The 15,408-nt window shown below is 43.8% G+C and overlaps 1 protein-coding gene across 1 annotated transcript in view; it reads left to right on the plus strand.

Annotated features, from left to right (window-relative positions):
• The window catches only part of NUP214 (nucleoporin 214), a 39,360-nt gene extending 29,843 nt beyond the window's left edge, over positions 1-9,517 (plus strand). Inside the window, exons 30-36 of the mRNA XM_088525290.1 lie at positions 233-306; positions 754-910; positions 2,818-2,967; positions 5,584-5,755; positions 7,659-7,801; positions 8,648-8,672; positions 9,382-9,517. Coding sequence (XP_088381416.1) covers positions 233-306; positions 754-910; positions 2,818-2,967; positions 5,584-5,755; positions 7,659-7,801; positions 8,648-8,672; positions 9,382-9,415 — 755 coding nt within the window. The 3' untranslated portion in view covers positions 9,416-9,517. The remainder of the gene's footprint in view (positions 1-232; positions 307-753; positions 911-2,817; positions 2,968-5,583; positions 5,756-7,658; positions 7,802-8,647; positions 8,673-9,381) is intronic.
• Positions 9,518-15,408: the final 5,891 nt, after the last annotated feature.

Genomic DNA, 15,408 nt, shown 5'->3' on the forward strand with positions numbered 1-15,408 from the left:
GTAAGCTTCAATGGAGTTCACTATTTGAATGTTGACACATATTCTGAATCTGGTCAACCTCAATACATTTGGTAATGTCATTTGCACCCCTGTTGATTAGTACTGGGAGGTGAGGAGGGGATGGTTTGTTTTAGTGGAGACCTAAAAGTCTATTCTGGGTAAGTGTTAGCTGCCTGAATTGTCTTGTGTCCTAGTAGTAATTCTGCTGACTTATTTTCTTTTCTTTTCACAGCAGGCTTTGGTTCTAGCAACACAGGCTCTGTGTTTGGGCAAGCAGCTAATACTGGAGCCACTGTCTTTGGCCAGGTAAGTGTTTGTTGTGTTTGCAGGAACAAGGCTGTTACTTACAGCTGTCCTGTTCAGGGTACCATGCATGTTCTACTGAACAAGATCCCACTTGGTATGGTAGTAAAAACTGTCCCACTCCACATTGATGGTATTTCCTGGTGTAGGAGGCATCAGCACAGGACCTGCATAAAGGTTATTGTAGACGTGTGGAGGGACAAGCAGCTCACCAGAGGCAAAATAAGGTGAAGGATGTAGAAAATCACCTGCCTCTGTCTCACGGTAAATGAGAAATTGAGTCTTTCCTCACGTGGACAGTTTAGGGCAAGTTCCCAAGATATATTCTGCCCTGTAGACGAGGTTGGAGATGGTCTTCAGATACTTTGAGGAGTTAGGCAAAAAATCAGCCTTGGAGATATGTGCTTCTCTGCATTCTCTAAATTCCCTTTTGTCCCTTTTGTTTGCTAGCAGCCATCTTCCTCCAGTGGAGGCTTGTTTGGAGCTGGAAGTAGTGGAAGAGGTGGAGGTTTCTTCAGTGGTTTGGGAGGAAAGCCAAGCCAGGATGCAGCCAATAAGAATCCCTTCAGTTCCTCCAGCGGAGGATTTGGATCTGCAGCTTCCCAGAGTAAGTGAAGGCAGCAAGAACACAAGCTGTACTGTGATCCCATCTGTTTTTGTGTTGTTTTTCATCTTCGAGTAAATTCTGTGTTAGCAAAAAGGCTTATGAGGGTAACAGAAACAGAAGGTGTGTGTGATGTGTGCTTCTGTGTTTTCCCTTCAGGTTTTTGGAAAATGAGCAGGGAAGCAGTTGAGGCAAACAGATGCCAGAAGAGTGAAGAATATTTGTTCTGTAGGGATTTCTGTGGTCAAGTGCATCTTTAAGATTCGATACTTAAAATTCTTATAACTGAATTCCAGCTTCCAGCTTGGTTGGAAATCAAAAAGTTTTCATTATTGCTCATTGTAAAAAAAAAAAAAAAAAAAAAAAAAAAAAAAAAGGGGAGGGGGGGAGGGTGAAGAATTCCATGCTAAAGTGAAACTAACTTAACAAGTGTTTGATAGATAAGTTTCCACTTAAAATGTCTGGTTTTTATGCAGGGTAATTTACCAAAAGTTATTATAGTAATTATGTTAAAGCTCTTTTGGGGAGGAGAAGCTCAGCACTTGCCCTTTCTCTTGCTCCAACTGTAAGATAAAAGTCATCAGTCAGCAGATGTGATTTAGCTAAATCAATCTGCATGTGAGGTGCCAAATCAAGTCTCCCACACATTGCTGCTTGCCCAGTCAACAGCCTGACAAAAGCAGGCATGAAAAGGAGGTAAGAATACAAAATAAGGCTACCTCCAGGTTCATTTGCAGAGGGGCTATTAGAAACTGCTTCTAAAAGCTTTAAAAGACTAATTGTTAATGCAAGAGTCAATCCATGGCTGTTAGTTTAAAGACTTTTTTCTCTTAGATTAAAATCACGTTAGTCTTGAGTTTCTGGGCTAACAGCTCTTGGTTATAATAACCTAAAACTTTAGCTGAGATATATGTATGCTGTTGTCTGCTGTAGTGACTAATCTGAAATACTGATAGGCTTGCTAGTTATAAAAAATATTTTTTATATTTTTTTTTTAGCAATGGATTTTAATTAAATTGCCCAGCTTTGTTATTTTGTCACATTGGGTTTTGAAGCGGGTAGGAAAGGAGGATTTGAGTCTAGCAGGTAGAAAGCACAAAGACATTGGCTAAATATGTAAACTAAGGAAATTTGCAGTATTAGCTGTATGTGGTTATAAGTAGCACTTAAAATCTTGGGAAAGAATGTGTATTTCTTTTTATTACCCTTTTAATGGTTCACTGGTATTATTGGTTGGGCCAGTTCTCTATCCTGGGCTAGTTTACTTCCTCTTTATTGTAGGTTTTGTGATAAAATAAACAATTCATTAGAGAAAAGCTTTAATTATTCTACATCCTGTGAGTAGGTGTTGAAAATCTATAGCCTAGTGAAAGGTGAAATCTTGAGTCACTTCTCATGCTGGAAAAGTTTGGGTCCTGCTTTAAAGTGTTACTGTAGAATAGTTATGTTAAGAAATCTTGGCAATTGTCAGCTGAAGATCTTTAATTGATCATGAAGTCTGGATATTTGTGCTGTCACTATTGACTGATTCTGGCTGCTGCGTGGCTTCTATTATTTGAGGAATCAGCTTTCAGTTACTGCAGTACAGACTGCAGCTGAACAAATCATCAATCACAGATTTGCTGGAAATCTTATTATTAAAATTGTACTATTAATTAAGATTGCAACAGTAAAATGTTCTTAGTGATCCATCAGATCCAGAATGGTTTGGAGAAACTGGAATACTGGAATAGCATGCAATTGGCTTTTCTCGTGTGTGTGTGTTTTTTTTTTTTTTTTTTTAATGTGGCATTCATTCTCTGCCTTGATGCAGAGGGAATAAAAGGGGTTCCCTTCCTTCCAACTCTGTTAATGAAGTGTAGCAGAATGTTGCTTTTTATGAGCTTCACAAATATTCTTCATCTTTGCAGATTCTTCTAGCTTATTTGGAAACAGCGGAGCCAAGACCTTTAGATTTGGTAGCTCCTCTTTCGGAGAGCAGAAACCTACAGGCACCTTCAGCTCTGGTGGTGGAAGCGTCGCATCCCAAGGCTTTGGGTTCTCTAGTCCAAGCAAAGCAGGTACTTTGTTAATCCACTCTTAAGCATCATATTATTCCGAGATATTTAGTGTTGTACCGTTTAGATGCCTACAGCCTAGACTCAGTGCACATACAGGAATTGCTTCTGAACAATAAATCAGTTTGTCCTATGAGTGTATATCAAAAAAAGGAGGAAAAAAAAAAAAGCAATTGAAATAAAAAACTAATGATACTTTTCAGAAATTCCTATTGCAGTTTTAGAGCTGATTGCTGTGTGAATTAGTGCTGGTCTTACGTAGCATATAGAGAAGGGTACAGAGTATAGAATTTAATAGATGATTCATTGGAATGCTGTGTTTGAACTTCCTTCTAGGTTTTGTAAACTTTTCTGCCCTCCAGTGAGAAAACTTCCCTATAAAATTCAGGTCAGGCATGCTTCAGGTGCTTATCCTTGAAATCAGTATTACCTGTCATCATCACTTTTCCTGTGGTTGAGCTGTTGCTATTTCTGTTGATTGAGTTAATTGAATCAAATATTGGAAATCTTACAAAGCCTGTTCTTTTTCTGTCATGTGCCCAAAGGAAGAGCGGCAGGAGCAGTATTGACTGTGATATGTTGTCCACGAGAGCTGAGGGGCAAAGTGTGCCTTTTATTAATTACCAGGCAAAAATAGAGGCCTACAGGGTCAGTGAGAGAAGGTTTTTCTCCTCTGGCCTCAGACCTTTCTTGCAGAGAATACCGAGGAAGGTGGGCGATGGGTTTGCTGAAGCTGCAGCCCTCCTTGAAGCTGTTGAGTTGAGACAGTGGCAACGGTTCAAACTCCCTGCAGAGCAGCAGTGCTTGACAACAAGGCAGTGTCTGCTTTGACAGGAGCTGTGTGGTGCTAGCGAAGTGGCTGAGAGCATCAGGGTGATGCTACCACATTCAGCAGCCACTAGTAGGGTTTCTTGTAGCTATTCCATGCTGCATGCTAGTGGATTGAGTTTTGTCCCAGGCATGCCTCCCATCTGTTATTTTTGCTAGCAGAGAAGAAGGGTGTTCCTGAAGGACTTTCTTTTTTTCATTCTTCCAATAACAGCTTTCTTATTTTTGACTGTGTCAGTTCCAAAATGCACCTGAGGCAGCATTTTTTGAAAGGTGTCTGCAAAAGGCGTTTCTATAGAAGACATGTCCAGTTCTGCAGAACCCCTCAGAGACCTTCCTCTTTTGGTTATATTTGTTAAATGTTGAATGGACTGACGTGTCTTCCTCTTGCAACTGCAGTGGAAGAGCTTGACTTAATTTGGCTGCTCTTTTGTCCTGGTTTTACTGCTGCATATTTCACTTTCCTCTGTAATGTTTATCATGTTTGTTAACATTGCAAAAGAGAGAGTGTCCTTAGTAAAGCTTCAGCTCCTGTGATAATTAATCTTCCTAGAGATATAGGTAATGGGATACCTGATCTATCTTTAAATAATTTAGGCTCAGCATTTATTTTTTTCCAGACCTTTTGTGTTTGCAGTCAAACATTATCCATTACTTTGACATGGACTGGAATTTCACCTAGGTTAATAAAATGTGTGGTGGTATCCCAGCTCTCAGCACCAGTCAAACAAAAGAGTAGCATCCTTCACATTCCACAGTGTCAGTTAAAAGCAGGCCAATAATGTCAATAGAATGAACTTAGAATAAAGTCATCTGGGTAGAATTCACTTCAGAGCAGCAGCAGAAGGTCGCTAAGCCCTGAGCAGAAACTGTGAAGAGTCAGTTCTCGGTTCCACTGCAGAAATCCTCTGCTTCCTTGGATCTGTCATTTAATCCTTGCATCATCCTTGCGTTTTCCACCACTTAAACTAGCATGAGAAAATCCCCTGCCTTCTGAATCTTCTGCATCACTGGAGCACCGCAAAAACAAGCTGATTTTAGGAGTTGGGGTGGGACTTGCTTATTGCATATGGAAATTCCTTCAGTGTAAACACTCGTGTGCATCACAGCCTGTCCCTTCTGTCCTCAGGCACATCCAGCCTGAGCCCTGCCATCTAAACACACCAACAAATGTTTGTGAAATGAACCTTTGCAGAAGACTTTTCATCTTGTATTTTTGCATGCAGTTCATTTGGGTAGTGCCTTGTCCAACTGATGAGCAGAGATTTATTTTAAAACTGAGTACATAAGCTAAGCTTTTCTTGATAAGATTTTCATGATGAAGGATATGTACACTGTTTTTAAGTAGGAAAAGCATCAGTCCATTACCTGTTGTTTTGTAATTTTTTGCAGTAACTTTGTTGTGCATGCCGGCCATCTCACAATCATGGTATCCCTTTCTAGAGAAAGCAAGCATGAATTATGTGTTGTCACCCTATGGTACAACTCTGAACTGAGTTGATTTTGTGTTCAGATATTCAAATAAATATGATTTTCTTCTGGATAGTCTCTTAATGGAATTGCAGCTCTTTGTATGTATTCAGGCACTTTGCTTATTCCTGCCTTCTGTAACAAAATATCCTGCAGTTTGGCACCTTTGTGGCAGTTCATTTTATAAATAACATCATGTCCATAAGACAATGTCTACAGCCCTGTTACAGACGTTGTCTGCTTAGAAATCTAACTCATCTTTTTGTTTTTCATTACTATTCACTTGATGTTCTTGTCCCTTTTTGCCTCTGTCTTGCTCAGGTGGCTTCGGTGCTGCTCCAGTGTTTGGCAGCCCTCCCACTTTTGGGGGATCCCCTGGGTTCGGAGGGGTGCCAGCATTCGGTTCAGCCCCAACCTTTTCAAGCCCTCTGGGCTCTACGGGAGGCAAAGTGTTCGGCGAGGGTACAGCAGCAGCCAGCGCTGGAGGATTTGGGTAAGCTCACCAGGATCCAGGCTTTGGGAAAACAACCTTCTTGCATGATGAAAACTTGTGCGCTCAGTTACCCCTTCGTTATGTTCTGTAGCTGGTTGCAAAGCTGTAAATGTCCCTGGTTTTCTTTATTTCTTTTTTAAAGGCTCCCAAAAGGAGAGCGTCATAAAACAAAATCCTTAACCCTAAAGGAATTGATGTGTGTGATCATTTTAATTGTGTGATTCATTTAAATGCTGAAAGGATTATATTGAATCTTTAGCAATGGAGGGGAAACGTGAGCCGTCCTGCATGTCTAAGTGAGTGCAGGAACATTTTCTATGTGCCCACTTAGCATATATTCCAGTCTAGATCTGCCAGCTATGCCCTGCAAAGAAAATAATGAATGCCCTTATCTGTGTGTCTGTCTAGCTGCTTTACCCCAAATCCCACAGGTAGGACTGAGATACTAATGAGAAACCACTGTATGTAGGTGGTGGGGGAGCATTATAGCAGCCTGTGGTCCATTGTGACTTGTGCTTATCCTACACTGATTGTTTTTATCTGATTCTTTATTCCTTAAGCCTGTGCTTGACACCAGAGTAAATAGCACTTGATTCCTTGTTTTGCTCGGCAAATACAGCGTTTCAAAAATTGCAAAACACCTTCTGCAGTAGGTGGCAAATGTACGTCCTTGGCATTACACTATCAGCAAGTAACTCTCCTTCGTGCCCTACGACTACGTTCAGGCCAAACAGGTCCAATTAAAAACTTGCTTGCGCACTCATTCCAGCAGAGAAAAGAAAAAAACAGGAAACTGCATCTTCCAGTCTTATTGTTTACATATTTTGCAAGTGTTTGTCCTCTGTTTCAGGGGTAGTTGATTTGGGTGGGTGTTTTTGTTTTTGAGACGGTCATGTTTGTGGTTCTGAGTAAAGCTATGTGAGGGTTACATAGGTCAAGAGCCAAACCAGAAGCACAGGGAATGGCTAGCAGGCTCGGAGCTGCAAAGTCACCAAAATAACCCCTGTATCTAAGGCCATCTATGGAAGCAGCGTGTGCAGTCACCTGTATCTAGGATGAGAGACGTGACTTCCTTTACCAGGTGAATTGCTTGTCACACTGCTGCAAGGGTTGTCTTATATCTGGAAAGATACGTTTTGATGTTTAAAAAATAAGAAATAAAAACCTCTACTAGATTTGGATGGATGGAGAGGTGAATTAACATGCTGTCAGATCATATTGTAAGTCAGAAATGACGGGCGCTGGTGTGAGGCGCAGTCTTCCAAAGCTGGCACACAATTTATCTTGGCCGACAGTCTGCTCAGGAGAGGAGTAGCACTGGATTAGTGTTAGCAGCACTGTGCACTGGCAGAGTTTGTCATTTGGTTGGTTTGTGTCTGCATTTTGCCCCATTTAAGACAGAGCAGTGCTTTAAGTTCCTTGTTCGAGTGCACTTCGTACGTCAAGAATAGGAGATGTGTATGTGGGGGGCAGAGAACCACACTGCATCGAATTATCACGGTCTCATTAATGTGTCACACTGATGGCTCCATAATGCTTGGTTGGATGAAGTGGGTAGAGAAAGAAGAACCAATTTCCTTATATAAAAACCTTTTTTCTCATCCCTGTCCTCAAAAGCAATTAGGGAAGTAATCCAAAGGCAGTGGAGAGAAGTGTCAGAGAGTTGTGGATCTTCAGGAAAGCAGTGGGACTGCGTATGCTTCCAATAGGGCTGCGGAGAGGGAAGAACAGGCAGATTTGGAGGACGTTCTCGTGGGCAGGGGATGAAGGTGCTGTCTGACAGCTGGGAGTCTGGGTGCTAAATGTAGACCCTGCCCTCGAGCCCTTCGTGTGGGCAGAAGGACGACAAACTTTCTACATAAGAATATACTTGCAAACACAGTTTTTCCTCCTTTAAATGCAGGTTTGGTGGTACCAGTAACAATACAGCATCGTTTGGCACTCTAGCAAATCAAAATACCCCAACGTTTGGATCACTATCCCAGCAGGGTACTGGCTTTGGCACACAGAGTAGTGGATTCTCTGCTTTTGGCACAGGTGGAGGAGGTAAGAGAAACTAAAATGTAACAGCCCCAACAGGCTCCGTCTCCCCAGTTTTCCTGGGAACTCGGTTGTGATTCATTCCTTAGCTCCATATCACAAATCTGTCTGAGCCTGGACCTGTAATGGAAAAGGCACCAGGGCCTGGTGAAATGAGCCCCAGGGTGGGGATTAGCATCTTCTCAAACTCTGTCTCACAATTCTTTCACTGTTTTGCTGTTTGGCATTTCAATAAACCACTTACCTTGGGAATACCTCATCTCTGATGTTGCTTTCCACCCTTTTTTTGTGTATTTGGCTTTCTCAAATGAAAATATTGAGAAATAACGAGTCTCTTCAGTATCATATGGTACTGTGTGGTGTATAAGCACTTAGTGCCAAAAGAACACGCGTTGCAACATTGAGATGGAACACCAGTAACCATTCTTTTAGCTGGTGTAATTCAGTGAAGCTACAGTGATTTACCCAGAGCTGAAACAGAGCCTTTAAGAGAAGATATATTCATGGGCTGGCTGGCCCCACTGCTTGCATTAAGCACAGACCCCATCTTCAGAAAGCAATCCTCTGTTTTCGTGGAGAGATGAATCAGCCAGGCTTATTGTAGGCAGTTGCTACTAATGAATGGGCCTAGCTGATTAGCATTGAAAGCAAATCCTCTCAGGAGCCCAGGCAAGTCACTTCTCTTCTAGATGGAGATTTGACTTTCATTGTTTGTCCATCACTCTTTGCCTGGCCTAGGGCAGGAAGGAAATGTTTTTCAATCTGTGTGTTGGAGGGGTTGTTTAGTAGACATCTTAAGCATTTATTATACCTCTTAATTTTTTTTTTTTTTCAATCTTGCATTTCTTTCAGGGTTTGGTTTTGGATCATCTAACACGTAAGTACCATTTTGTGTTTAATGCTTCATTCAAAATGTAGGTAGAACCAAGAGTTCAATGTTATGCAAGAGTAAGCTTTAAAAATAGCAATAATATGCAAAAAGGAAAGCACACACACAGCCAGAACTTTATTTTTTTAGTGGCATTACATAGAGCTTAAAGACCAGACTCTGCATATGTGCTTTTCAGTGGTTAATCTTTTGTATGAAAGAATTTTCAGTTAGATCATCCTCTTCCCTTGCCCAAATACCTCTTGAGTGTGTTTTTAAGCTGTGTCTGTGTAGACCTAAAATCTATTCCATTTGTTTGGTTAAAAATAAATATGAAATAATCACCTTTCTGGTGTGAGTGAGCTAGTAATTTACAGTTAAAGGGCTGGACTGAAAACTGGGGTTGTTGATTCTGTCCTCCACTCTGCCACTAGCTCGCTGGAAAACTCTTAGCAAGTTTCTTAAACTTTGTTTCCCTATCATATCTCTCTCCATCATATCTCAGCCTCTCTCTCTAGATGATAGGCACTAGAATAAAGTTAATTATAATCTGATTAGTATGTGTTGACTCGGTCTCAGGCAAAAGATGCTGGAAATACCAATGTGTTGTCTTAATAAGCTTCTGGTACTAGAGAAGCTGAAAGTTAGAGATCTACTAAATTAATACTGCCTGAGGGAGATTCTAGCTCTCATTTGCTGTGCTTTTTCTGCTCTACAGATCTTCCTCTGGATTTAGTGGATGGAGAAGCTAAGAACCTTCTGACCTTTCTCCTGCAGAACTTAGGTTCTTGAGTTACCTTCGCGATCAATATCCAAACAATTTTTCCTTTAAATACAAACTCTGACTTTGTTTTTTTTTTTAAAAAAAAAAAAAAAGGAAAGAAAAAAAAAAGATGCTTATTTTTATGCAACACTTGTTCTTGCCCTATATTAAAATATTTTATCTGCCTTGGTGTTATTTGTTTTGGAGGGATTTCTCTCCCTGGACCTAGAAGAAGCACATGGGTGCTGTGGCTCCCATCCCATAGTGGATGTATCTTCCTGTTGTCGTTAATGCTTCTTACCTATTGCCAGAGAACAGAGTAGCCCAAGTTCTTTCCCAGCATTTCATTTTTCATCGAAGAGAATGGCTGATTATCCCAGATTCCTAAGAAGAGACTGAAGTTGGCCCTGCTAATTTCAATTTTGGGATGGGGCACATGCTTATCTTACTGAAGTGCTAAAACTGAGTCATGTGTGAGCCAGAGGCTTAGTGAAGAAACAGGAAATTATCTGAAAGGAACAGGCAACGTGCAGAACATGTTCCCATGGCAGTAGCGTTCAGCAAAGAGGTGGGAAGTAAAAGCTTTCCTCTTTATACCTCTCTGTCACTTTTATAGAACCGAGAACTTGGAGCTCAGGTTATAATGGGGAAATTTTTGGCTCTTGAATTAAGTGTGACCTCCATGCAGAGACATTAGTGATTTTGCAGCCTATGGCTTTGGCTGTTGGAGTCTGTCAGCAATATTTTTTTTCGTATGTATGAGATTGTACTTTTTCCCTGTAGCTCTTAGCTTCAGTCAATAACATTTGTGAAATTCTCATAGGTTTATACTCAAACATACTGAACAAATGTTTTAAAGAATACCCTGAAGGCATCGTGGACAAACACTTTTTCTGTTTGATGCATCTGACCTCCATGAAACCTCTAAATGATGTAATGGGTTTTTGTTGCACCATGAAAAATGCATTTGAAATGACAGCCTAGGTATCAGTTGAGTACATGCTGGTTGTGTGGTTTTCTGGGCCCTGGTAGGGCATTTGGGGGTACTTTTACTTTTTCTATTTCTGGCAGAAATTTTCTGACACTTTATTTTTGAATAATATAAAACACAATTACATATTTTGGACTAATGTTTGCAAGTGAATATATAATAATTTTGGGGGGACTGTAAATAGCTGAAAATTGTTTTGTAACCCTGGACAGTGAAAACAACTAAATACTTGTATGTAAATCAACATTTCCTGAAAAAATAACTTGTTTCCTTTTTCTTCTTTTAAGTTGACCTAAAACATGAGTATTTGAACAAACTCCTGTCCTAGTTGTGAAAAGTGTCATTGATGTCTCTGCAATTGGGAATGTCATTGGGTCTGTTTCCTTTCAAAGGAAAGACCACTGAAATGCAGAGAATATCCTGTACAAGGAGGACTTATTTTTAGATGTGCAGAGGCTTTGCAAGGCTGAAGACTCTGAGGCTTTTACATCTGCCCTGGATTTCTGAGCCTGGGCGTGCGGTGTCGTGTGAGACGGTGCTATTTGGAGGGAGGTGCTGCTTGTTTTTGTTCAGGCTTCCTTCTTGTGGAAGAAACACCATGTTCACAGCCCAGTGAGCACCAGGGTTCTTGGGATTACTGGAACAGAGGAAACAACTTGTGAGAGTTGCTAGTGGGGAGATGGAAGGAGGAGTGAGGAGAGGTTGAGCTGGGCCATTCCAGCACGTTCTCCTGGAATCGGGAAAACTCCCCAGCCCTAGAGGTGATATTGCTGCTCTTCGCTTTTCCTTCCTCGTTATAAATAGTAGCTGGCCCAAACCATTGACCTTAAATTCTTTGCATTAATCCCCATAGCTGTGGCATGCGGCACCTCCTCGCAAGGCCGTATCAGCTGTGCTCCCCCAGATAGCGAACAGGCCACTTGCTATGGAGAAGCCTGGCTTGGTAGGAATGCGACGTTGGCACGCTGAGCCATTTAAAGTTTCTTTTCTGGAACGATGGGAGCAGTTGGGGGTTGTCTCTGCTGTGCAGCTTGTACCTGTTTCACTCCTTTTCTGCAGCAAAGGCACCATCCGAATTACTATGAGCCCCGATCAAACAAGGGTGTGTGGTTTTTTGTTTGTTTGTTTGTTTTTTGTATAGCTTCCAAATTTGCAGATTAAATACCCCAACGATCTGAACTATTTGCCCTTGAGCAATGGGTGCCGCTCCTGCTTTCCATAGTAGCTGCAGGAGTTGCTGAGCCTTGTAGAGGGGCTGATCCTGACCGTGATCCTACAGAAATATGGATAAAACGTAGCAAAGTCAACTTGGAAAAATTTGCATTTTTATTAGGTGACTCAGGGACTTGGCAAGTGCATGTGAAGCTGGGTTGGTGGTTGCCAGAAGCTGTTGTAATCTGTCATCTGCATTAGGTGGCCTGTCCGCAAGCTGGTGGCCTCCGTCCAGTCCTGGCTGGACAGATGTCCAATGTCCACCCAAGGGAGAAGCTCCAACCTGGTGAGGACCCATCGCCGCAGAGCTGGTACCGAATGCCCAGGCTGGACCCGGAGCCCCTGCTCATTTGCTATCCATGATGGTCAATCCTCAGGTAACTCATAGTGGTGGCTCAGGCCTGCTTGGAAGGACTTCATGGTTTTGCCTGTGCAATTCTGTTTCATTTTCCCCACTTTTCCTCCTCTATTTTAGCAAGAGGAGCCTTCCAAGGCTTTTATCAAAGGCTTTATTATTATTATTAAAAAAATAAGACATTTTCCTTCCCCTTCTAGGACTGTGTCGCTAGCTGCAGGGCAGGAGCCCTCTGAGCGTTGCTGGTCCTCGGATAGGGCTCAGTGCTGACCCTGGTGTGAGGATTTGGCAGGAAGGGAGGGCATTGCCTCATGCTGTAGATTCTCCCCAAGCCCCTGGGGAAACCCATCCTGATTTTCTGCTTCTTCGATGACTAAAAGAGTAACAAAGAGGGGTTTCTTCCCTTCTCCTCCTTTCCCCTTCTGGAAAAGGGACAGATTGCAGCCCCCAGCCCCGGAGCGCCGTCTCCCCCGGCGAGGGCCGGTCCCCCTGTCAGCCCGCGTTCGTGTCCCTGCCTGCGCAGCCCCACAGCCTGCGCTGACATTTTATTTATCCCCTCTTGGTTTGCACGTGTCCTGCCCTTGCGCGTCGCTTCCAGCGCTGCACAAGGGGAGCTGATCCCGCCCGAGGCTTTGGCGCAGAGCGCGCGGCGGCGCTGCGGGAGCTCTGCACCCGGGGACGTGTCCTGGGAGGCCGAGCTCGGACACAGCTCCGTGCTCTTCCACACAGCTTCAAGTAGGCTTTTTAAAGCATATTTAAATGGATTTTCAAGTGCTGTCAAAGCTGAAATAAACCTGGAGCGTGTTTTGACGAGGGGAAATGCAGTAGGACAAATGTGAAATTGTTGCAGATTCAGACATGACTCCTCAGCGATGTTGTCTGCGCCTTGGGAATCTCGATGCAGGTTCTCGGGAGAGCTTTGCTCTGTGAGCATGCAAAGGGCTACTTTTCTAGTGGATTCAGTCTCTGTCAGTGCATTGCTAAAGGATCTTTGCTTTAAAGCTTGCAACTGCAAAGGAATAAATCTGTGTGTGCAACACCGCCTGTGAGCAGTTTACCAAGATAGAGGAAATGGGAAACAAACCTGATTTGTATCAGCGGAGGGAAGTCCCCAGCACGATCTCTAGAGCGGGGCCAGCTGAGGTTAACAGAGGGGTTCTGCAAGTGCAGGAAGTGAAGGGACCTTTGTGTCACTCTGCTTAAAGGTGGGGGGAGAAAACTCAAGAATTGACGTGTCAAAATACCTAAAAAGTGAAGTTTAGATTTGCCACCTTAGCAGACACCGAAGTACTTGCCCAGGACTTACTTTATGGTTCCCTGAAGCTCCACAACCAGACTGGGGCTGTCAGAGGTGACCTGGCCTTGGCAGGGCACAGCAGCCCGTGTCCTGCCCACAGTCATGCCAGTCCTTCCTGGGGGTGTTTGGGTGTCTCGGTGCAGTCGGTGACCGCTGCAGCGTCACCCAAAACAGCTGTGAGTTGGCTGCTCTCCTCCCTCTGCCCTTCCCTCCCTCCCTCCAAAACTAGGACAGCTAAATTTAACCTGCTATCAACAGATGAGGCTGGAGAGTTTCCACTGTGGAAATGGATCCGCCGACGAGCCTGTCTGCTCTGCTGGTGGGGCTCCATCGGCCAAGTTCCTGGCGTGTGGTGCAAACCTGCACGGTGCCCGAGCTGGGCTCCCTGGTAAGGGGCCTGCCCGTGAGCTGGACAAGGCTAAAAGAGAGAAGTGTTTGCAGGGAGAAACCATGAAATAAATGCAAAGTGGTGTTTGAAAACTGCTCAGGTGTCGCCACGCTGCTGCTTATGGGGGTCTGCAAGGCCAGGGCTCTTCCCTGGGCTCCCAGGGGACAGGCTCCCCTCTCCAGCCGCAGGGTTGCAGTGAGCACTTGGCCGGTCTTTTGCTAAATAAGCAAAGGGCGTCAGGAAACCAAAGCGTGCGGAAGTTCAGCCGCTCTGTGCCCTGCCGGCGGCTCCAAGCCAGATCAGCTTTGTCATCCTATCACAAGATGCACGGCAGCCTGGTAATGAAAAATGCAGGATGCTGACGGGTATTTTTAACCAGGAACCTCACCACTTTCTCTGATGCAGTGTGAGAGCTGAAACAGAAGATGCACGCGTTGTCAAGGTGTTTAGCACAGTCTCAAAACACACGTGCAAACACAGCAAAGCTTTGCTTTAAAATAAACAGCGCCCAAGGAACTCCAGGCAGATCTGTTTGAAAATTCCACTTTATTTTCTGTCTGTTATAAAAGCAGGGTTCTGTTTTTACATCTGTGTTAAGTGTCCCGACTTGGTACATCTGGGTTTTATTTTCACAGTATCTCTGCAAGACCAAGGACGATTCTTATTGCTGCGCCATGGACCAGGGCTGAATGCTCAAGAGAAACCACTGTTTCCAGGTTCAAGTAACCACCGTCTAGCCCCCAAATGCCCCTGGGCTCTATGTTGCTCTGGGTGGTCTAGTTTTGGGGAGAGAGGTCATGAGTGGAGGTCTCAGCCGTGGCTCGTCATGGGCCCCACTCATCCCCATCCTGCACCCCTGGACAGGGCAACTCGGGCCAATGCATCAACCTGCAGGGTGATTTGAGGCTGCAAGGAGCTGGGTATCACTGATGGGTGAGGTTTGCTGCCAGACCCATGGGGCAGGGGCAGAAATAACCTCACATAGGTGCTCAATCACCTCCCCAACGTGCCCCAGTCTGTCACTTGCCTACCAAGAGCCAGCAGGGAAGGAGCTTTATCTGCCTCTACTGATGGCAGCCACTGGGTGCAGGGTGCCCTGAACAGCCGAGTCCCATCAGGGCCTCTAAATCTCCACTCTAGCTGTGTGATTATTAACCAGCCATCTCAACAGTGGTGTCTCTAGCACTTGTCACTTCCAGCCACCATTCCTTTTATGTTCAGTCAATCTGTCCTCGTCCGTTTTGTAACGAAGCAGCATTGGAAAAAAAACATCACTTTTATTCACAAAGCATGAAATCTTGAATGAGGCAGCATTGCCTTTCTATGCTGTGTCTGGTAAAGGAGGCGGAGGGTATGTTTTGAATGAGGCACGGGATAAAGGCATCCTTTGGGAAGGGAAGAAGTCCATGCAAAGCTGACCCCAACATGAAATGTGAATTTCATATTTACTGCTCAGCTGGATCTAATCAGTGCAACAGGACAAATTAGCTAGGAGGTTAGTATCAAATTGCATGGATGCATCCAGTCCATCAGGCTGAGGGAAGAGGGAGGAACCATTTACTTAGTGCGCCGGGAGACTAAGTCCAACACAAAGAGAAGTGGAAAAGGACATAGGTGTTCCCTGAATGTGATTTTTGGTGACTGAGAAGAAATCTTTCCTTGGAATTCCTTCATGCAGCTAATTAAGACAACTGGGTCTGATTTCTTCGACCCAGGTTGACATCAGTGAGAACTGTAAG

This window comes from Tinamus guttatus, unplaced genomic scaffold, assembly GCF_059628265.1.
Source record: "Tinamus guttatus ecotype Peru unplaced genomic scaffold, ASM5962826v1 Tinamus_guttatus_pri_ptg000226l, whole genome shotgun sequence".
In the NCBI taxonomy this organism is placed as follows: Eukaryota; Metazoa; Chordata; class Aves; order Tinamiformes; family Tinamidae; genus Tinamus; species Tinamus guttatus.